Below are 24,188 nucleotides of genomic sequence, written 5' to 3'. Positions count from 1 at the left end.
AGAGGGCAAGGGGCTCATCGCTCGAGAAAATTCCGCTAGAAGTCTCTAAAGTTGCTGCTAAATAGGATGTTGAGCAGGGTAGAATGGTGGTGGAATACTTGGGGGATAAACTATAATTGAAGTGGATGTCGTGGTATGTGGTGCGTTTGGACAATGTTTTGGTGTGTGGTGCGTCATGTGTGGTGGGTGATGGACAGGCTAAAGAAGAGGAATTATGATGAGCTCCGGAAGAGGGATAGAGGCATTGCAATATGAGCAGAGCAGGGATGCTGCTTTCCCAATCAGAAACTTGCAGAGAGCTTCTGCTTACTACTTGATGCTTCTTCACGGTTACCTGTCTGTTGCTGGTCAAAGTCTTGCTGTAGTTTTCTAGATTTAATCTAGGAGAGGTACCCATTTTTGGCTGCTTTTCCTTATGGTTTATCTACTGATTATTATTCTGCTGGATCATGGGGCAAGCTGCTTGTTTTTTTGGGTTTTAGTTCCAACCTGCTTGGATTGTTAAACCAAAATAATAGATTCATCTGGTTGGGACAAGAAGCGTGGTAGCTGTAAAATGTGGTTTTAGAAGTGAGATATATGAGGATTGTAGAAGAACTCATGTAGCTTAAAATGTCGTGGTATACAGCAAACTTCCCCGCCCCCCCCTTCTCTCTCTCTCTCTCTCTCTCTCTCTCTCTCTCTCTCTCTCTCTCTCTCTCTCGTGATTGTTTGGTTTTGCGGACAGGTTCATCAGGCATGCTATGGTGTCGCTAAAGTACCAAGGAAATCCTGGATGTGCCGACCTTGCAAAGCTCATGCCACTAATACTGTGAGTCTTACTGTCCATGAAGCTCAAATCAACCCTCTTTGAACTGCAGGAGCCAGATTTTCCTGCAATATTGTCAGCTGTAGACTTAAGAATTTTAACTCCTAACCTTTACTATGTGTGCTAATGTTGTTCATGTCCTGTATGTTCTTGGAAGGTTGAATTAAGCTGTGGTTGTTTCAGAGGTCTTTAATTTTTTGTATTCCTATGAAAGTTTGTCATGTCTCAAAAAGTATGTTCTCCTTTATGTTGAAAGTGTGGTTTTGTTTCAGGCTCATCAAATATGCTGTCTTGGAAACAGGTCTGTGTTCTATGTGGGTACGCAAAGGGAGCTATGACAAGAGCAAAGAAGAGTCAAGTCATTTCAAAAGGATTGCTGCTAGCTTGGGGGGAGGACGCTTATCCAAAAGAGAAGTCCACATTTGATAAAGAAAATCTGAAGTGTAATACAGAGAAAAATGTTTCTTGTGACCGTCTTAAGAGGGATCCAATTGTAGCAAATTGTTTTCCTCAACCTGTCAGTGTGAACCCCAGTTTGCTATCAGATACTGCTGCTGACAGATTTATTATAAAACATGGGGACTGTGATGGCAGACTTCATTTGAAGGCTGTAAAGGATTGGAATGCAGCCAGTCATCTCAAGGTGCATTTAGGGGACGCAAGGGGCGTTGTGGGGGAGTTATCAAATAGCTCCAAAAGAGAAGATTCAAGTGTCCATAACAGTATTACTGCTGCTGCAAGTGACCCTAGTGTAGCACAGTGGGTACATGTGGTTTGCGCCCTTTGGATGCCTGGCACTAGGTGTCTCAATGTAGGGACTATGGCTGCTTTTGATGTTTCTGGAGTTACAAGTGCGCGAAGGAAGTTGGTGAGTATGCGATGCCCCTTCTACATGTTGAAGTCGTTTATATCAGACAACATCTCCTTTTTCTGTTAAATAACTACATAAACTTGTAAATTTCATGGACACGTTGCACATGTTTTGGATGGGAAAATGGCCTAATTTTTTTCAGTATCAGATATATGAAATGGTAAAATATATTGGGTGGGGTTAGGTAGGATACATTTATGTTCTGTAAATTATTAAAATACATTAGGTGGGGTTACAAGGATATCTTTTATGAGAATATGTAAGGGTCTGCATGTGTGCATTACAGAACTAGGGCTGTATTGGTGTGCATGTCTAAGGGCCGGTAAAGGTAAACTTCTTGGAATTGCTGCTGAAAGCATTGATAAGGGTTAGCAATGTAGGTCAACAGTGGAAAGAGTAGCACCCCTAAGTGACCTATCATCAGCAGTGCATTTGATGCCGGTGATCTCATTTCCATTTGTTTAGGTTCTCAAGTATGAGCACCTTTCATTGAGGTCATAATTATGGTCATCGTTTTATGGTAACCGCAATCTGCAGGCTCCAATAAGGATAAATGGAATGGATAGGTATAGCTTATGATTAGAAGCATTTAAAATTATCTTTAGGCTTGTTTCAGCAATTTTGGGCTAGAATTGATTCCACCGTTTCATGTCTGTCGAGAAACTGGATAGTGATGAGAACCTTGGCCTTTTTATGTGATGACAAAAATGTCGAGTGAGACATGGGTGGAGTACTGACTTTGGTCAGTTCTTTATGTTATTCTCGAAACAATGACCCATGTTTGGGATTGCTGAATGCCAAAGTTTAGTAGCCATGTGTTGCTAACTAATGGCAGTAGTTGTTTTCTATTCAGAATGATTCTCGGCTGTGCCAGAACCTAGTTGTTTCTGCTCTTCAAGACTGCTCCTTATTCCTGAATGTAAAACATGGCATTGGAGTTTGAAGCCACTATGTTTTGCAATTTCCGTTTCAAGGGGATGCATCTTGATCTTTTAATGTCAGCCTTAGCCTTTGCAGAGCCTTTTCCCTTCACTGGATGGTGAATCACAGCATTTCTTTTCTTTTTTGAGCCTATGCATTGTAATATTTGTTATATTTGGTCTCGTCTTCTTTTCGTCTATTATGTATATGGTGAACTACCACTATGTGCGTTTTTTTTTTCATCCTTGAAAAGTAATAGATGAAAAACTTTAATCTTATGTAAGTAAAGCTGTTATGTTTAAACCGAGTGTATTATTTTGTTTAACCCCAGAAAATTGCAGGTGTGCTCAATATGCAATCGCTCAGGTGGAGCCTGCATTCAGTGCCGTGTTGCTAAATGTTCTACTCCTTTTCATCCATGGTGTGCACATGGGAAGGTGCGTCATGCAGCTTGAATTCTCTAGATTTACAGCTTGTGAATTTTTAGGGTTAAAGGATTTTTTATTTTGATGCAATAGTTGCAGCTAAGCATACATTATGTATCATGCCACCAAATGACCTACTCCTTTTCATTCGTGGAGTGTGCATTAGAGGTGTACATAGCGATGTCTGTTGGGTTGATACCATCATCCTTGTCTGTGATAATTTGCCATGTCTCAGATGATAATTTTTGTAAGTGGTGGGAGTGGTGTGAACTGCGTCGAAGAGTGTTCCTTTAATGTGCTTGTGAAATAAGGAAACATTTAATTGGTTGAGGTTATTGCATGTGTATTAGGGATGACTATATTTAGTATAGAAAACATAGTCCTTTACATGTGCTCGCCTGTGGTAATACGTGTACCGCATACATATTATATTTGTCTTTAGGAGAAGGTGTTAGGCACATGGCTAGGGGATTGAGTCTTAGTCCCATGATGAAAAGATATTTTTGAGATATGGCATGAACAAGTGTATGAAAAATTCCATATGTGACCAAGTGTGCACAAAAATACCATGTTTGGTATGGATCTGCATCTGGGTTTTGGGCAGATGGCCCTTTCTCTACATGGCTTGCCAGGCACGGTATCTAGATGGATAGGCTTCCCCCCCTTCAGTACAGCATGGATGCACCTCCTGAGTCGATCTTGCGAGATGAGATCAACCGTATCATACGGTTAGACCTCCTCTAGCTTCACACATCCCGAACTTGGGGGGGGGGGACCAAGAGCTACCCACCAAGACCGAGTTTTATCGCGACCACTTCTTGAGAGTATCAGAGGAGGGATTCATTATGAGACCCTAGTATCTCGAGGATAGAGGAGTATTTCATGCACTAAGGATTGCCATTGGTCAGATGCGGGTTTCATCCCATCAGTTGAGGATTGAGGTAGGGAGAGTAGCGGGTATACCTAGAGAGTAGCGGGTTTGCACGCTATGTGCGTTGGGGGCGGTTGAGACAGAGGAGCATTTTCTATGTGTTTGCCTAGCCTACTACGAGATTCGGGGGCGCTACCACTGTCTCTACTTGGAGGGGCATGGCTTCGGTCCTTTGTCACGACTAGGTCTGTATTGGGCTTTATGTGATGGAGATGCGGCGACACAGGGAGGCACTTCTACGACAGATCAGAGAGCAATAGGGGATGGTCAGACCACTACAGGACATAGAGGGTGACCGGGCACAGCGGCACGTCACATACTTCTATACATTTGACTCAGCCCCGTACACAGTGGAGTGGAGGAAGAGGAGCTAGTCGATATGAGAGCAGCCTGGATGAGCAGCCGGCACAGTACCACTGAGAGAGCGGTGCAGAGGCCACATGTGCTACAGAAAGCCCCCAGAGTACACTCTCTTGAGGTCCGACCTATCACAGCTTTCCTCAGGGGAGACCGACAGAGACGAGGGGTCACCCTAGACATAGCCCAGAGAGTCCAAAGAGCGAGGAGACCGCACCCCCCACCGCAGCGCGAGACAGCTCGACAGAGGCAGATACGAGACATTTTTGCAGCCCACCAGAGAGCCATCACTGTACCAGGCTTCGGTTTCGTCCTAGCGCCTAGATAGATTGATTGATATGATTATGATTATGATTCTGTTAGCATAGACTAGTACTCAGTAGTACTCAGCAAGGGTCCTAGCGTACCCTTTGCTTCAGCCCATTGAGGCTTGTATGAGTTCGCTTTTCTGTGCACTTTGTCCCATAGGCCCGCGAGGTCTCCCGTGGACGTTAATATATCTTTCTTTCTTTCTTTCTACACACAAATAGCACTGGATTTTTGCCCTTTTGTCATGCTTAATGCTGAAAGGCAGTTGTGCCACGAGTTTGTCTTACCTTTTCTGTGCCTGGCATTAATTCAGTTGCAGCAAGCTGTGCTATCCTGATGTATTGTTCATAAAAGTAGGATATGATGAAATGCCATTTTTTTGGAGCAAGATTGGACATATCTCATCTATTAAACTTCTTGTTATTCCTATATAGGTTCTCTTATCCTCCGCTTCCCAAGTATTATTCACAGGCATTACATGTCCTTCGACGTAGTTCTGTACACAGGGAGGTGTCTGAAGCACAAATCCAGGCACATATTTCAGCACTCTAGTTCGGTATTAGTTTCTGCTGCCCAAGTATTATTCAGAGTCGTTAGAAGGACATCCAGGTAGTTCTGTACATAGGAAGGTGTCTCAGGCACTAATCCAGGCAGATATTTCAGCACTCTAGTCCAGTTATCAATACAGTCGAGGTTTTGTTTGGTTTTCGCAAAAGAATGTTTTGTCTGATTTAGTTCTATTGTTAGTTTTTTGTGGCTGTATTTATTGGCTTGCGTAACAGATTTACGAGCAGTGGAATCCTCAGGACTCCCACAAAAAGCACTAATGAAAGTCTATGTTTCAAATGCCCACATTTGGGTCATTTGGGGACCCCACCCAGTCCAAACTCTTGGCACCATATCCATCATGGTCCTCACCTCTGAACCTTGATAATCACCGTTCTTTGCACTTGACATTCCGTTGTGTGATTATGACATATTGTTTAACAGGGTTACAAAACCCGTGAAGGCTTTCGAGTGGCTCTTGGAGGTGCAATATAGTCGATCGATGTAGCCTTCTGGCTGAGTTCACGTGCATGGCACTGGCAATGATCAACCAATCACAGTGGAGAGGTTTCGGGTTTTGCAGTCTCAAGCGGTGGCTGGAGTCCTGCTCTCAGGTCGCGGCTGTGTGGAGCGACTACTTGAAGGTTCTCTGATGAGAGTCGGCTGTGTCGTCTCTTCTTTAGTTGTCAGGCCTTCACGGCTGGCTAGTGATATGCTTTAAAGAGTTTTTCTTAGCCGGGTCAACAGATCTTAGTATAGAGTCTTGGGTCTTGTAAACAGCCACAATCCTCAGTAGAGGTGTGTTGTAGTCCATAGTCATTGTCTGTCCTTCGGTCCTTGATAATACAAAGTTTTGGGGTCTTTATAACGTGACCTTCTGGTTCATTTCATGTGAACAATCAGCTCAGGTTGTGATCATTAATTGCATCTATTGATCAAAGAGAGAGAGGGAGTGCAGTATTTAGACTATCTTTTTTTTTTTCCCTGTAGTGATATCAGAGCCACTTTCGACGAGGGCTTGTTAAAAATTGCTGGGAGGCAGCTGGTCATAGCTGTGAGGGTTTGTGTGAGTTTCTGGTCGTGGTCTTGGTAAGGAGTGAGCGAAGTAAGCACGTTGAAGTCTGTGAGTTGCTGCAAGAGTGAGTCGAGATGAATACCTGGAGAAAGCCTAAAAAGTGCAGTGTTGGAATTCAAAGGCAAAAACTTTGCTTTGTGGCAGCACCAACACGCTTGTACTTCATACAGAAAGGCTCATCGGGGGTTGTTTTGGGCACCGAGAAGAAGCGAAAGAGCATTGAACCTGAAAAGGTGGTTGTGTGGGAGCAGAAAAAGAAGGTGGTTAGGGGAGAGCTCTTGGGATCACTTCCACCACGTAGATGTGACAAGGAGTCTCTGTTTGGTACGAAAATGAAGAATTCTAAGGCTCTTCTTAAGGATGAATTATTCAGCTTTCACATGGAAAGTTTAGGTACATGTTTAAATAGATGAAACCAGCCCCAACAACGTAAAGGGTGGTAGGATCCACTTAATTACAGCATACATAGTAAATTGACAAGTAAGTATGCATCATAGAACAAATCATACGGAGCTAGAGCGCTCCTACTGAGAAACAAGGACACCAATTGGCCCCAAACGTTGGTGCACCTTGCGGTATTTAATTAACATTCATTTGAAGCCAAGACAAAGGTCTTTAGGAAGCTGCAGCATAGGCAAACCAATGCCCACAGACTTCCTGTCTAGCCCACCGTGTAATTTCCTGCTCAACTTCAAACGGTGAACGGCATCCAATCACTAGACAATCCTGTATCCTCAGCCAAATAAAGCATGCAACATAGACCCCAAGAGCATCCACTGTTTGTGCCACACCTGCAATTGCACAACCAGCGCCCAACCAACCAAACATGGCTGAACAATGGCAAGACAAATCCTTCAACAACCAAACTTTGGTGCAATCAATCAACAAAGCACTCCCAAACAGGTTGCCTCAATCTATAGCCTCCCCGGCCACTGCATAACAGTAAAATCGACCTTTCTTTGCAAGGAAAGAAACCCAATCGCAATAACTAGCCATCAACCAATCAGGGATCGGCAAAAGTAGGCAAAGACAAGCCTTCTTCTACCCAATATCCACAAAAGATAGGTCATCGGGACAAGAAAACCCTAGATCCTGCAGAGAAAAGTTGATTCTGCCTTGGCACAGCCCAAAAAGCAGCTTAGAAGTGAACACCCATGCTTGGAAAGTTACCAAAAGCAGCAACAACACCCGGAAGGCTCCAGAAATCAAATCGCAAGTTTCCCTACAGAGCTTGGACAGCTTGGAAACAAATCGCAAGTTTCCCTACAAAGCCTGGACAGCTTGGAAACAAATCGCAATCTTCTGTAGCAACCTGGAAACACCTGGAAACAGCTCCAGAACAAGATGCAGTCACGTGGCATAGCCTTGAGGACCTGGAAATGAAATCACAATCTATAGAGGACACCCTGGTTGAAATTGCAATCTGCAACAAGCTCTTGGATCAAGTGTGATTTCCTTTGGCAGGCCTTGGTTGCACTGGAACTGGCCCTGGCGGATGACGATTTTCCTTGGCAAGCTCTGGAAGCTCCTGGCAGATGACGATTTATCTCTAGCAGCTCACAATTGATGATCTGGCTCTTCTGGAACTGATTTTGGCCTTCTAAATCCAAAAGAAGGGGTCTGGGTTCTTTTTGAAGGCCTTTGCTGAAATTAGCAAATTTTAATTGCTTGGCCTCCCTATTGCACACTTTGGCCCTAGGAATTAATTTGCCTAGAAAGTGGGCGCACAGGGCCCACTATGGAATTTTAATTCCCCGAAGTCCCTCCCCAAGGCCGGACCCTCGCGCCCCAGAGGCTCAAGGCAGTCACTCGCAAATTATGGGAGTTGCAAATCAAAAGTCCCATAACTTCATGTCCTCGTGACAGACCTCCCTCTTGAAAGAAGGCAAACGTCCTCGATTGCCAAAAATTCCCTTCAAATGAAAACCAAATGGAAACACTACAGTGTTTGTTAGACAAAAGACAAGCAAACATTCTACATACATGCATACATGCACTCACAAACAATATGCTCCTCCCCATGATGTCCGATCCATCTCACGTATGGCCATCCCTAAGGACCCACTGCTAGTGGTACATCATGAGCATATGTAAACACTTAATGCATGCACATGGATAGTTCATGCATGCTTTACCCACCTATGGCCATCTCTTCAGACTCACACTAGTGGTACATTATGAACATCCGAAGTACCTGAGATATCAAATCCAAATCTAAGTGGACAGCCAACCATGCCGCCAACAGATCACCAACAGTTCATATATGACCCAGGTTCAAATCCCGGCAATGGAACCACGGAAACCAGCCTCTACAATTTAAAGGGTGGTAGGATTCACTTAATTACAGCATACACAGTAAATTGACAAGTAAATATGCACCACATAACGAATCACAGGGGAGCTAGAGCGGACCTACTCAGAAACAAGGACACCGATCGGCCCCAAATGTTGGCACCCCTTGCGGTATTTATTTAACATTCAGTTGAAGCCAAGCGGCTGATTACAAAGGTCTCTGGGAAGCTGCACCACATGCAAACCAGCACCCGTAGACTCCCCGTCCAGCTCACCGTGTAAATCTCTGCTCAATTTCAAACAGTGAACATCATCCAATCACTAGACAATCCTGCATCCTCAGCCAACCAAAGCATGCAACATAGACTCCAAGAGCATCCACTGTTTGTGCCACACCTGCAATTGCACAACCAAGTGCCCAAGCAGCCAAACACGTCTGAACAACGGCAAGACAAAGCCTTCACAACCAAACTTTGATGCAATCAATCAACAAAGCACTCCCAAACAAAGACAAAGCCTTCACAGCCAAACTCTGATGCAATCAATCGACAAAGCACTCCCAAGCAGGTTGCCTCAATCTATCGCCTCTCCAACCACTGCTCCAGAAATCAAATTGCAACTTTCCTTGCAAAGCGTGGACAACTTGGCAACAAATCACGATCTTCTGTAGCAGCCTGGAAACACGTGGAAACAGCTTCGGAACAAGATGCAGTCACCTGGCACAACCCAGAGGACGGGAAGTGAAATCACAATCTGCAGAACACACCCTGGTAAAATTGCAATCTGCAATAGGCTCCTGGATCAGGTGCGATTTTCTTTGGCAAGCCTTGGATGCACTGGAACTGGCCCTGGCTGATGATGATTTTCCTTGGCAGGCTCTGGATGCTGCTGACAGATGACAATTTTACTCTTGTAGCACCTGTAAGGCTCTGGCAGCTCACAATTGATGATCTGGCTTTTTTGGAAATGATTTTGGCCTTTTGAATCCGAAAGAAGGGGTCTGGGCTCTTTTTGGAGTCTTGTGCTAAAGCAATTTTTAATTGCACCACTCTTTTGGCTCCCCTGTTGCACACTTTGGCCCAAGAAATTAATTTGCCTAGTAACTGGGCACACATTCACTATTTCCAAGGGCCCACTATGGAATTTTAATTCCCCAAGTCCTGCCCCAAGATCGGACCCTCGCGCCCCAGAGACTCAAGACAGTCACGCGCAAATTACGGGAGTCGCAAATGAAAAGTCCCATAATTTCACGTCTCGTGACAATAGAATGCAAGCAATATTGAAACAATTGATTGTCTGTGGGTTCCGAAGTAGATGAAGAGGATGCTTTCGAGTTTGTCTCATAAAGATCTGGATCTAGTGCAACTGCTACGCATAAGTTCAGAGTGTTGATTTTCATGACCTGGTTGTATTAGTGTTTTGATGAGGAGAGAAGAATGAAGGCAAGTCTACCTGCTAGGGAGTGTTGGGTGTTGGAAGCAATGGAAGCTCAAAAATGGAATCACAATGGAGAAAAACGAGATGCTGTAATAGATTGTTGCAAAAGTGAAGTGTGGAGGCTCAAGGGACAGCCAACATAAAAAAACCCTAGGGCTAATTGCCCTAACTGGACTAAGTGTCCTAACTGACCTAGATGGTACATAAACTAACTATACCACTAGTCCTAACTGACTATAACTAGGCCTACAAGGTTCATACCAAGGTATAAGTGGCATCTATGGATAGCCCATGAGATAGCCTACAAACCCCCCTTCATGGTATGGGCTGAAGTATCCTGGACATGGCTCAGTATACCTAAATATCTAGTGTCATGGCTGCACATGTTCGTCCTGTAGGGATATAGCAACCTATGACTGTACAGAGTACAACAGAAAAGGTACTAAGCTTAAAGCTTGCTGAAAAGCCTCAAAGTTAGATCGAGGTAGAGCCTTCGTAAAAAGATCTGCCAAGTTGTCTTCAGTGGGAACATAAGACAACTCAATATCACCTGCTAATAATTGCTCTTTGACATAGTGATAGTGAATCTCAATGTGCTTTGTGCGAGCATGGAAAATTGGATTCCGTGCAATAGCGAAAGCACTCTGACTATCAGTGAAGATGACGGTAGGAGCAGTCTGACATGCACAAAGATTTGCTAGTAGCTTCCTAAGCCAAACACACTCCACTGTAGCTATAAAAGCCGCTCTGTACTCAGCTTCAGAGCTAGAAGTAGCAACTGTACTCTGCTTCTTGTTGAACCAAGAAAGACATGAAGTACCAAGCATAAAATAGCTGCCACTATGTGACACACGAGTGTCATAGATTCATCAAACACAACATCCCGACTGACAAAACACTTGCCCGTGCGGGGCTGATATAGTTTATAGCCCTTGCTCTCTGAACTATACCTAAGAAAAATGCATTTAACAACTTTATCATCCAACTTAGTGCGTCTCTGTGAAGGCACATGAGCATAAGCTAAGCATCCAAAAGTCCTCATGTGGGAAATGCGAGGCTGACGATCCGTCGAAGCCTCATAAGGTGTGATAGTTTGCAATGCCTTTGTAGGACATCTATTGAAGATGTAATTTGCATACATGACCGCATCCAATCACAACTTATTAGGCAAATATTTGCCTTTCAACATGCATATGGCCATTTCCATCATTGATCTACTCTTCCGCTCAGCCATGGGATTTTGTTGAGGAGTATAAGGCATTGTGCATCGATGATTGATGTCACGGGAAGCCAAAAAAACAGCCAACTTCTTCGACATGTATTCACCCCCCCGTTTGTATTAATGTGAGCAATGTGCAGCCCACTCTAATTCTCAGCCAAGGAAATAAAGTGCTTGAAGCACGAAGAAACATCAGATTTGGATTTCAATGCGAAACAAGTGTACCTGGTGAAATCATCAATAAACTTGGTGAAATCATCAATCAAAGCAACAAAATAGTAGAATTCCCCAAGAGCTGTAACCCTCATGGGTCCACAAACGTCACTATGAATCAGATAAAGCTTGTGTGAAGTACCAACTCTCTCATCCTTGGGAAACGCAGCACGGTGCATCTTGCCAAGTAAGCATGGTTCACAAACATGTTTGGTAGGCATATGCATTTTTGGAAGATTCACAACCATATCTTCCATATATAGCTTCACCAGGGCTCCAAAATTGATGTGTTAATATCTCTTCTGCCACAAATGAGTGTCTGCCATGGTAGAATCAATAGCAAAGCATGTGCATCGGCAAGTGCAGCATCATCATCCGAACATCTGTCATAAGCATCAAGTCTGTAAAGACCCCTAGACAATGTGCCAGTCAAAACCAGGGTAGAGACATGTGTAACATCATACACTGCACACCTCACACCATCGAAAATAGTTTGAAAGCCACATGTAGCACTGGCTGAAATAGAAATGAGGTTCTTACGAATGCCTGGAACATAAAGCACATGCTCTAGAGTGACAATACCACCAGAGATAGAAGTAAGAGCCATTTGCGCAATACCTTTCACGGTATATGATGCATTATTGGTACATGTGACACTTTCCCCCTTAGATGTAAGCTCCAATGAGCTGAATAAGTTCTTGCAAGAAGTGATGTGCTTGCTAGCACCACTATCAAAGAACCAGGCATCGCGAACATCTAAAACTGCCATACAAGCATCATGACATCAGGATTATACTGACATGTAACCAAGAAAGCCCAATGGTGATCTTGTGCGAAATTAGCGGACTCATGTCGATCTTTTGCACTAGAAGAACAGATACTGCAAGACCAAAACTCTTTTTCTTTTCAGATGCTATGCGCTTCTTGCATTCAGAAATATCATGCGTAGGTTTCTTGCAATAGTTACATCTCTTCTTCTTTTTGTGATCCCCTGAAGAAGAAGCACCATGTGAATGATCAGCATGGGAATGAGAGGGGTTTGCAGCTGAAACCTTGGCTTTACCTTTGTGTTAATGATGGGCAACAAATGCTTGATCACTAGCCATAGTAACATTGTGATTCACACGGCTTTGCTCCTCTTGAAGAAGAAGAGCAACAAGCTGGTCAAATGAGAAATGATTGGCATCATCCTTTGCAACCAACCTGCTCTAATACCACTGTTGGGTGTTGGAAGCAATGGAAGCTCAAAAATGGAAGCACAATGGAGAAAGACAAGATGCTGTAATAGATTGCTGCAAAACTGAAGTGTGAAGGCTCAAGGGAGAGCCAACATAACAAAACCTTAGGGCTAACTGCCCTAACTGGACTAAGTGTCCTAACTGACCTAGATGGTACACAAACTAACTGTACCAATAGTCCTAACTGACTATAACTAGGCCTACAAGGCTCATACCAAGGTATAAGTGGCATATATGGATAGCCCATGAGATAGCCTACAGGGAGTGTGCCTATGTTGTGAACACTGGACTAAAGAAACCAGCAACAAAGAAACATAATAGTAAAGGGAACAAAATGCTGAAGTGTCAGTATTGCAGGAAGGGAGGACATGTAGAAAAGTTTTGCTATCAGAAAGCGTTTGACACCCAAAAGAAACAAGAGAAAGCTTGTGTCATGGAAGAATCTATACCTATTGAAGAACTTGCAAGACTTGCTTTAGCGAGAGAAGAATCCACTGTGGATGACAATTGGGCAGTTTAGAAGCTTTATGGAACTCTTTTTGTGCCTTGCCTTGTGCTCTGTGTGTGTAGTAATTTCTTATGGTTGTTTTGATGTCTTTTGGTGCAGCTCTGTGTGGACGTGTAGTTCACTCTGTTAGTGGTATCTTTATTTCTTAGTTCTACTATCATTTGATCACGTTCTTAGATTCAAGGGGCGGAATGTTGGAAAAGTGACCATCGCACGTGTCTTCTACTTTGTCATTTTGTGTGAGATTTTATGTGTGATTATGTTTTAGAGGGGTTCAAAACCCGTGAAATCTCTTGAGTGGCTCTTGGAGGTGCAATACAATCGATCAATGTGGCCTTGCATGTATTGGATGAGTTTATGTGGTGCATTGCGCTGGAAACGATCAACAATCATTGTGGAGAGGTTTCGGTTTTCAGGGAAGGTCAAGCAGTGGTTGGAGTTATTTTCTTAGGTGGTGGTTGTATGGAGCGAAGAAGATTCTCTGATGACAGTTGTCTGTGTGCTCTCTTCCTTTAGTTTCTAGGCCTTCATGGTTTGCTAGTGCTATGTTTTAAAGTGCTTTGTGGGTCGACAGGTCTTAGTATAGAGTTTCGGGTCTTGTAAACGGCAACAATCCTCAGTAGAGGTGCGCTATAGTTCATAGTTGGCGTCTATCAATAAGTCCTTTATAATAATAAGTTTTTGGGTCTTTTTAAGGACGCTCTAAGTCATTTTATGTGAAAACTCAGCTCCGGATCGGGTTACTAACTGCATGTATTGATCAAGGAGAGAGAGGGAGTGTAGTGTTTACAATATCTCGACCCTACACATTTGACATTTTGTCCCTTGAGAACGATTTAGATATATTAACCCCACAAATAAGTAAATATCGATGGGAGATAACTTGTGGGCCATTAGAAATTGTCTCATAAATTTAGTATAGGCAAATGAAGGGGAGTATGGAAGGAGGTAGAGTAGGAACTCGTCTGATTTAAAATCAAGATCTTACAAGATGGGGTGTCAACATGACAAACCCCTAACTCACCCCCAACTACGGTTAGGTGGCACACAACCTTACCAACTCAACATTCTAATTGTGGTTAGGGGAACAACCTTAGATAAGTAAATGTGCCCCTAATCTTCTAACTGGTTTATACACTGTCACTCTCTTAATATTTTAATATGTTCGACATCCCTTGTAGTGACAATGTCATGATGTATAAGGTGAGAAATCAATCACCTAACAAAAATAAGACTAAAGCATTGCAGAAAGCTTCACCAGCTCAGTCTGAATCACTCAATGCACGGAACTGAGTCACCCCAGCCCCTTTGGCATAAAACATTCCTAGATGGGTGCCTAAAAACTTTCTGAAAAATCTGCTCACTTGTGACACACTATATTGAATATCAAGACATGTGTTGCATAGGTAAATCAGGCAACCAACAGTGTGAGTATATTAGAGTGACATCAAATGGTTCAGCATTATCATACTGAAACGAGTTTAAGTGCTGGTTTCAACATGAGGCTTTTAATTTTGCATGTTGAACTTCTGGATATACTGGGACTGGTTCATTAGAATGCTCTTTTGTGACTGCATAAATTGTAGGATCATTACACGTTAGTATGGCATTGTAGGCTAGTTAGTACATAAAATAAGACAATTAGTAATGTTAGTCTACCTATGGCTATAATAGCTCATCCAACAGTGGTATCAGAGCGGTTTTTCACAGCACTCTCCTACTTTAATCAATTGAAAGCAGGTCGAGCTGCTTCGGCTTTGAGCTCGTCTTCATGTAGGCATTGCCAGTTGGATTCGGTTTTTAAGCACACATTTGTGCTCAAGCTTGGTGCAGCCAGGGCATAATTTTGCCGTAAGATGGCAAACGACATACATACATACATACATACATACATACATCCATACATCCAAATATCCATCCATCCATCCTTACATGCATGCATGCACGCATGCATATATACATACATACATTTGGGATACTCATAATCGAAGATAAACTTGATGGCACTAATTACCCCATGTGGGCATCCATCATGCATTATGCACTGGTGGCAAAAATGTTTGGGCATTCTTACAAGTGTTGACATTAGACTCCCATCTGCAGTACCTGCATTCAATTCAGGAGGTGACACTGCTCATATTGTTCATGTTCCTGCACTGCTGCTCCTCGACCTCCCATACTGGAACAGGCTAGATGGGATGGCAAGGATGCATAGGCTCTGCGTTCATTGCTTTTTCTGTGAAAAGAGGCATAATTGCTCAGCCATGCCTCCTCAAAAATAATTGTGCCCTCAAAATTGCAAGTGGTGGCTGGAAACGAAGGCTCCTTGCTGCTTCAAAAAGGTTATGCATGCCACCCGGCTCAAATGGAAGAGTAAGATAGTTCTTGTTGGCCGGAAACAAAGCCTCCTTGCTGCTGCAAAAGGTCATGCATGACACCCGGTTCAAATGGAAAAGTAAGATAGTTCTTATAAGCTGTAGCGCCACCTGGGTCATGTAAGTGTTGCTCCCACCTAGCATGCTCATTATGAAGAAGCTCCAAAATCACATAGCAAGACACAGTGATGTTCGCAAAATAACTGTCTCTGGGACGGCCAATCTCTATGTGATTTTGGAGCTTCTTCATAATAACTTGCAAGGCAGCTTTGATGAGCTGTCGTTGCATTCCATTTTTATTTGTGCTCGCCTGCCCAAATGCTAAGAACTGAAAATCATTCTCATCATAGCTGCTGTATTAGGCTCTAACAGCTGCAAAAGTATCTTTATTTTCTCAAATGTTCGTTGGGAGCAAAATGGCTGTAGCAGTGCTCCCCTGCCCAAATGCTAAGAACTGAAAATCATCTTCATTATGGATGCTATTATCACTCTCATACAGTTCCAGTAGTTTTGTGCTTCCTCAACCTTTCAGGGATTTTCAGTCCTCACATGTAAGGCCTTCAGCCCTGGGTTGGACCGTTGTAATTTCCTTCTAACCATGACACCCATGAGGGCTTTGAATGGCATGGAACGCGTAGTCTTACTTGGGATGGACTATGGTCAGAGGTTGCCCGAGCTCTAGCTCGGGGTGAGCTTGAGGGATCTACGGTTGGGTGATGACGCACTAGCCGATACAACAGGTGGCCCTGTGATTGTATTCTGAAGTTGGTCTATGCTTGCAAGTTATAACAGAGATATAGGACATCCTGGATCCCTAGCTTAGTGGTTGTTTCACTTCAGCCATATCATTGAGGGGTGTTTTTAGGATCATTACTGCTGGTATGGCCTTGCAGGATAGTACTCATAAATAGGATAGTTAATATTGTTATTCTATGCGATAGTTCACATGGCCAATTCGGCATGCAACAATTCTGCATCTTTCATTCAGAAGTTATTATTGCCACAATTTTTTTTTTTGTCATGTGTATCCAACTGATATAAACCATGATCTAAGTGACTTTCAATATATTTGTAGCTACAACGAGCAGTGAAGCGTTTAAATGAGTGGAAGTAACCTACAATATAAACCATAGAGTAAAATTGAAGCAGTCACACACATTTGTGTAGGCAGATTGTATAATTACAAATTTGTGCAAGGGATTATCAGACCAGTATGCTGAGCAATTCAAACTTTGTATGGACTGGCTGGGTGAAGAAGAGGCAACGTGAATGATGATGTGGCCCGCTACTCTCTTGGCAGGGCTTAGAAAGTGTTTAGCAGCATTTTGTGGGCATAGGTTGAGCTAAGGCCAAGCTCCATGTGTTCACACAGACGGGTTGTCAGGTGACTTTTGCAATGCATAGTTACAGCGGGAGTTGATTGAACAAAACTTAATGAAGTCTCAAAGGCAGTAGCTGAATGAATGTAACTGGGAACAAAAACTTTAGGGACGATATTTTTTTTTCCAAAAAGATTACTTCATTATTTTTGGATGAAAACCGCAATTTCAAGCTCTAATGCGGGAGTAGATCATGCCATGCATGAGAAAAAAATCAGCTCAAAAAGAGCTAACAAAAATACAAGGTGGAGGCTGAAAATGCCACCTCAACCCTGAAGGAGACTCAGAGAAGAAAGGAGATCCTCTCCAAACTCTGAAAAAGGTCTCTCTCCTGGCTGTAGCTGCTGTGGAGGATCCTTGCATATTTGCCTAGATGGCCATTTTAGGGATGATATTACCTCACGCTACCTTCAAAGTTCCAGTGGGTGGCAGTTTATATAGTTATTTTGATATTTTAGGTTATGCCATAATTGAATAACAAAATACTGTAGTGGAATGTACAATCGCAATGTTGGCTGTGTTAGCTTCTTGTAATGTAATATTAGAGGCTTTCTACTTCTGGCTATGGAGATAGGTCAGGATATTGATCTTTATCACATATATCCTCATAAATTGAGATTTCCTTTGTGAGCTTGGAAGTTTACCATGGCTGAAAGTTCCCATTTATTGTCTTTTGTGTAGTTACATAACCATGCAGATTTAGTTTCTATTGTCCTCCACATAGTAGGAAGCGGTGATTTGCTTGGTGAGTGAAAGTTCTCTGAATTGCACGTAGCTGTTTTCATGTTCCTGTTTTCTATGGTTGATTGCAGGGTCTACTACAAAATGAATCTTTTGGTGGTGAAGAAAATAAAGTAGCATTTCTTGGCAGATGTGTCCATCATGGAACAGGCACTGATAGGCGATCTGATATGATTGAGCTAGCAGACATCGTGCCAGTAACTTCTGGCTCTGAAATTGGCGAGAGCACATGTGCACGCACTGAGGCAAGTGCTGAGATGGTTTCATGTCTGTATATTATTTGGTCATGCTGATAAAAGATGCACTGACAGTTTGCTTTCCAGTCTGGAAGCCTATAAAAGGTTTCCTCTTAACTTTCCCCATCTTTTTTATGTTTTATTATGGACAGGGCTATGAGAAGAAGGAAAAATTGATCCTGGGAGCAGCAGATGGATCTGGATCAATGATAGTATCACATGAACAAATCTCTGCATGGCTGCATATAAATGATAGGAAAACGAGCACCAGAAGGATTATCAAACCTCCAAACTCTGACCTCAAGACAGATCATAGAGTATGTGTTTTGCTCCGTAGATTCAACACACTAACACGTTCCCGTGTGCCCATGTATACACACATGCATGCATGCATGCGCTCAATTGTCCCTGCTGACCTCAGCTTTGATTTAATGTCACACCAATTATCCTCTACATAATGTTTTCTGGGAAAAAAGAGAGTATGTTTTGCGTTTTGTAGAGTCCAAATTTTGTTGGGTGCAGTTTGATGTTTGCTGTGACAGATGGTCAGCGAGATGATTAGAACTGAATGAAAACTGTCTGAGATTTCGATGTGCTTTAGTGATGATCAGCTCTTAGTCTTTTTCCAAGGGTTTTAATGGGAGTGATGTTCCACTGTCCACACAACAAGAAGTGATACTTCTAGCTCGTGTAAAAAGGGGTTCGTTTATGATATTGTGATGTGTTTCTCATACTAAGTTTGTTTCGCCCTAATTGGCAAGGGATGTTTCACCCTGCTTGCACAAGCACGCAGCCGGTCTACTAGGGGAAACCATCCATTCAAAGATTGGCCATTTTTTGTAGGCAGTAGATAAGCCATGGGATGAGCTCCATAAGTGAGTCACTCGGCCGACTGGAGTGAACACTCTGCACAGTGTGGTTAGAACTATGTGTCGCAAACAAGTCATGATTTTTTTTTTTGGACAAAAAGAAGTATTTGTATTATATTATAGTTGGATCATAAGATCAGTTTTTACAAAGCCATGTTTACATTAGGAAACCAGCCCCCAAGGGGAGAAGCAAGAGTAACAAAGAACATCTCTGTGAGATCGAAGAGCTTCAGTAGAAGTAAGCTTTCAAAAAGTGCTGTGTTCCCAGCAGCACACTCACATCTCCTCTAACAAGTCATGATTATTGATGTATATGGCAGCCGACATCCCTAGCCTAGTGTTGATGGAGCTCGAGGAGCAGGATTGTATATTGTTGTCACCTCAAGATTGTGAAAGAGAAGGTGGAAACACTTTAGTGAAACAACAATGGTGGCTAATGTGTGTGGAATGGCGATTGTCGTGCCCACCTGCACGAGCGTACACACGTTAGGATCCTGAAAGTGAGAGCGTGTCCTGAAGAGGAATCAAACCTAAGACGTCCCTACTAGGAGGCTGAGTTCTTATCCAACAGGCCGTTACATTAGTGACTCTTACAGTAAGTATTCAAGCATGAGGATGGGTATTATCTAGGCTTGTATATGTGTGCAAGAGCAGATGGTAATGATAGGTCTTATGGTTAAAAATAGTTATGTCTTTCAAGCGTTTTTGTTTTGTTTTTCTTGGGGGGGGGGGTGTTTGGGTAGATTATTTTCTAGCGATGTATTTTGGTGTGGAGGAACAGTTGCTAAAGACAGCACTCATTTGTTAAATTAGTATTAGATTCTGGGTCATAATTGTTGGGTTTCAGGATGACAGGAGAGCACAGAGACATTGAGCTGTGTAAGTAAATTATGATCGATGTTAGGACATGCAATAGCCATGTCTCAGGGGAAGGTAGATAATGGGCATAGCCATATTAAGTGCACAGATCTGATATTAAGGAGTTATATCTTGCTAAGGCTGTTGAGTTGAATCCTAGCCAATGAATCCTAGCCAAAGGCTAGAAGGAAAAGCATTTGTTTAATGCTGCATTAAACATGTGTCAATGCTTTTGGAGACACCAATGGAGTAGCTTGCCATGGGACAGACTCGCGGGAAATGGGAACTATTGATAATTCACATGACTACATGTGAATGAATTCTTCTTGCAAGTCCCCGTTTAAGAAGGCTGTTTCTATACCCATTTGATACAGGAAGGGCATCCAATGCAATGGCAAATCTGATAGTGGATTGTGTACAAGTAGGAGCAAAGTCTCGTTAGAATCTATGCCCTTCTAATGAGCATAGCCTTTAGCCACCAGTCTGGCTTTGTATCTGTCAATGGTACCATTGGACTTTCTCTTAACTTTGTGTACACACTTGGTGCCTATGGGCTTCTTGCCTTGTGGTAGATCCTCCGGATCTAATGTGCCTTTTTAATGAATCGCATTCATTTCCTGTTGCATGGCTTCTTGCCAATGTTCCTCTTCTTGAGCTTCTTCAAATGAAGCTGGCTTATCTGCATCGTAGAGGGTGCTCATACAGGCTACGTTTGCATGGTCTTCAGTATTTCGTCCAGCAGCCTGGGTCTTACTAGGTAGAAGAGCGGAGAGCTTACTCTCGTGCAAAGTTTGGATTAGCCAAGGCAGAACTGTTCTAGCTTGTTCCATGGCTGCTCTCTCTGCCGTACTGCTTCCTTCACTCCATGCTTTGCTATGGGCTGATTTTCTGTGTTAGCATGCTGTCCATTAGACACTACAAGTGGCTGGTTTTTATGGACTTTTGTGCCCAATGGAAGTAGATCTTCTAACACATCCTGTGAGTTACTTGTTATCTGTCTACTGAATTCAGCAAGTGACCAAGGCTGATTCTCTGCAAATTAGCACACCGCATTGAAGTTCGGCCGTGCATTTGGTAGCTGGACTCGTATCCGCAATATGTCGTGCATGCTCCCCTCTCTATACCACAGATATGAGTGGTCTCAGCTGTGATTTGAAAAGGACAGCTACGCGCCCAGAGCCTTGTATGCTACTGTGTCTCCTCATCTCCCTCCTATGGGCTGAATTCCAAGCGTAGCCTGTCAGTGTGGGCAGAGTAGAGTTTGTCGTGGTATGAAGTGGAGGTAAGCTCGTCTTTGTTTGTGTGGGGGCAGGATTATTCCTTTTGTACAGGAAGATGAAGTATATTAGTCCAGCTAATGCCTCTGAGGCCTGTAACTCCTGTAATGTATTGCTATTTTTTATGCGCTGCATGCAGACAAGTGGAGATGAATCATAAATCTCCAGCTAAAAAGTGGGGTTTGGCAAGTTATATTGTTATCCCTTTGTGTCAAGAACCACCTCATGTACATGGAAATTGAGTGGATGACCTCACCTAGGTACACAGGTTGAAATAAATCTGTGGAAGTTTGTATGTAGAACTACTCGGCGTGTGGGAAATATGATGCTGAGCTTAAGGTTGTTGAATGTCCTTGTTGCAGTTCTACATGTTAAGGTTTGTTGTTTTCGTTGGTAATCTATGGATAGCTCCTTGCCTGATATCTTTTAAAATCGAGATGCTATGGTCAACTACAAGCGTAAGATGTGCTGGCATCAGAGTGTTTAGGACTGTGGTAGGAGATGTAATCATGTGCTTAAATAAGATCTCTAATGGTGCAATGCAATTCACCCATTAAATGTAGTCATTGTATTCTGACAGGATTACCTCCGTTTCAAACAAGAGCAGGGCTGGAAGCGCTTGGCTGTTTACAAATCTGGTATTCATGCTCTTGGACTGTACACTGCAGAGGTTATCACAAAGGGTGAAATGGTAAGCAGTCTTCAGTGTCGTAGATGAAAAATCAGGTCTCTGATAAGTTTGCCTGAACTGCAGTTGAATGCTGACTTTATGGCAGGTGGTTGAGTTCATTGGTGAAATCATAAATGTCCATGTAGCGGAGAAGCGTGAGATTGAGTATCATTGTGGTAGGATGGTGCACCATAATGGGGCATGCTATTTTTTCAGGATAGACAAACAAAGCATTATTGATGCCACTCGCAAAGGTGGCATTTCCCGTTTTGTGAACCATTCATGCTCGGTAAGCTTTGACCCCCGTTCCCCCATTCTACCTAAGCTGTCATGCTTTTCTTTTCAATAACGTCTGTAAGCCACCAATATCTTCTTCCTCAATGGGAATCCACTCTGGAAGCTATTGCTGTGTGAGAAGCTTTCAACCTAGTCTCTTAAGGACCTGACTGTGTATTCTTAAGTATTACATCAGGTTTATGATTTGTATCTTAATAAGAAGAAAAGCAGTTGCTATTGTGGGAAGTTGAGAAATAGTTACGCTTAAGGCTTGAGTTTGAAGCACGGCTTTCTGAATGTTTTGCAGCCAAATTGCGTACCCAAGGTCATTTGCGTTAACAATCAAAAGAAGGTATGCCTGTTGGAAAGCAAGTTGAAGGCTTCAAGATCCTCTCGTTGTTTGCAACAACTAATGCATATGAACATATCTTGATCAAAGCCATTCGTGTGGTGTTGTAGGTGGTGTTTTTTTCTGAAAGAGATATCTATGCAGGAGAAGAGATTACCTATGACTACAGGTTGAACTATGAGAGTGATAGTAAAATACCATGTTTTTGTAACTTTTCTAATTGCAGAGGTTACGTATAGTTACTAAAGGTGGGCCTTGATTGTAATTGACGAGTTTGGGGTCCCCTGGTACAGTGAGTGAATACTGTCTTGCACTGTAGGTTATGTAATCATCTAAAGATGGTGTGGAACTGTAAAATTAAGGAAGGGTTGGATGCCGATCAGTCGTGTCTTTCATGGAGATGACCATGTACTGGGTGTAATCTCATCCACAAATTATGCTTCGGTTGTATATACTCCGACTTCCAAAATTCACCCTGTAAGCAGTGTATAATTTGTATCTTTCCAGACAAAAATTATGTGTATGGTTGTAAATATTCCAAATCCTCAAGCTGTATGTACACAATGGTATCAGGCTATTATGCTCATGCAAGTACTAAGCCTGAAGGCGTGGGTGCATGCAGATGTGCATCAGCAAGAGAAGTGAGGTAGAGTGTAATATATAAGCCTCTTAGACATAACTGTAAAGGATTAACCTATGCGTGAGGAAGACACAGAGAGAGAGAGAGAGAGAGAGAGAGAGAGAGAGAGATGGGGGGACCGTGGCATATTCAACAGGGGACATAATGGACTTGTATTCCTCGTATCTTTGCTAATATCAAAACACAGCTGGGTATAACAGAGCCATGGAACTTAGTTATTTCAAATGAGACTAGCTTTCAAACCAAAGTGCAAAAACATAATGTGTTCTTGGAGACCTTAGATCATAGCAAATCTAAGGGCTTTGACATGTACGCCTCGCTTAAAGATAGACCACCTATGTTTAAGAGGCTTTTAATTTTGGTTTTGAAATCCAAGTCACATGTTGAGGGCACATTTCTTTCCCCAAACATTCAAGAGAAAATCGAAACCTTGATATTCTTTTCCACACACTTTAAGCCCTACCATTATGCTATAAAGTGGCATTATAATATGCCTGTTGGGAAAACCTTACAATTTTTAAATTTTCGCTCCTCCCCTTTCCCAATCACATGCCAGATTCTTCATCAATGCCCTCCTTTATTAATGCTTCCTCCATTATCCCCTTGTCTTGGTAATTGGCTCACCTCCCATCCACCCTCTATTCCACCTTTGCCTTAGTTTAATAAAGAGATTTCCCTATTCTTTTTCGTCCCCCCTCTGGTCTCCACAACCAATAGTCTCCCTACTAATAGATTTTTTTTTTTTGGTTTGAGGGAGGACATACATGCATGTACGCACGTGCACACATAATACAATATGTTATACATTTTATATAATGTTATACATATATATGAACATACATAACACATACATACATACATACATATGTGTGTGATACGCTTTTTTTTTTTTTTGGGTAAATCCATGAGAGGTATATTATCAGCAAGATTTACATGAGGGTCTCAAAAAACAGAGAGCCTCAACAGGAAATCAAAAGCAAAGAGAAACTATTTCCAGGCATGACTGAGGAAGATCTCCTTGATGGCAAGCATCATAGATAGATTATCGTAGGGAAGTCTAAAATATTCATAAGATTGCAAGAACGGATTCCCAAAATATCTCATGTTGTGATCTTGCCATATGGTCCAAAAAGCCCAATATCCATGTTGCTTCGCCTTCGTTTCCCTAACTCTCCTTTTGGGAAACATTTTTGGCTTTTTGGCAGACTTTCTACAACCTTGGTCCATTACTCTTTATTTTTGTACTGGGTCAGACATTGTGTGTGTGATACACACACACACACACACACACACATAGATGTATACATGTAAATAGATATGCACTAAGTGCACGTGTGTCGATGCACGTGCACACTTTTTTTAAAGAAG

At 42.6% G+C, this 24,188-nt stretch overlaps 1 protein-coding gene across 2 annotated transcripts in view; it reads left to right on the top strand.

Annotated features, from left to right (window-relative positions):
• The window catches only part of LOC147881764 (uncharacterized), a 131,466-nt gene extending 108,449 nt beyond the window's left edge, over positions 1-23,017 (top strand). The window contains exons 10-18 of one of the 2 annotated variants that reach the window (XM_087401250.1): positions 728-811; positions 1,110-1,676; positions 2,942-3,037; positions 17,717-17,890; positions 18,034-18,198; positions 21,466-21,576; positions 21,662-21,844; positions 22,139-22,183; positions 22,291-23,017. In XM_087401250.1, the coding sequence (XP_087257376.1) occupies positions 728-811; positions 1,110-1,676; positions 2,942-3,037; positions 17,717-17,890; positions 18,034-18,198; positions 21,466-21,576; positions 21,662-21,844; positions 22,139-22,183; positions 22,291-22,419 (1,554 nt within the window). In that variant the 3' untranslated portion in view covers positions 22,420-23,017. Of the gene's footprint in view, positions 1-727; positions 812-1,109; positions 1,677-2,931; positions 3,038-17,716; positions 17,891-18,033; positions 18,199-21,465; positions 21,577-21,661; positions 21,845-22,138; positions 22,184-22,290 lie in introns of those variants that run through there. The other variant, XM_087401251.1, reaches the window with a different exon arrangement.
• Positions 23,018-24,188: the final 1,171 nt, after the last annotated feature.

This window comes from Dipteris shenzhenensis, chromosome 30 (assembly GCF_047967505.1).
Source record: "Dipteris shenzhenensis isolate YYH24624 ecotype China chromosome 30, Dip_SZ_1.0, whole genome shotgun sequence".
NCBI classification, from domain to species: domain Eukaryota; kingdom Viridiplantae; phylum Streptophyta; class Polypodiopsida; order Gleicheniales; family Dipteridaceae; genus Dipteris; species Dipteris shenzhenensis.
This window is presented reverse-complemented; position numbering and strand designations above follow the sequence as displayed.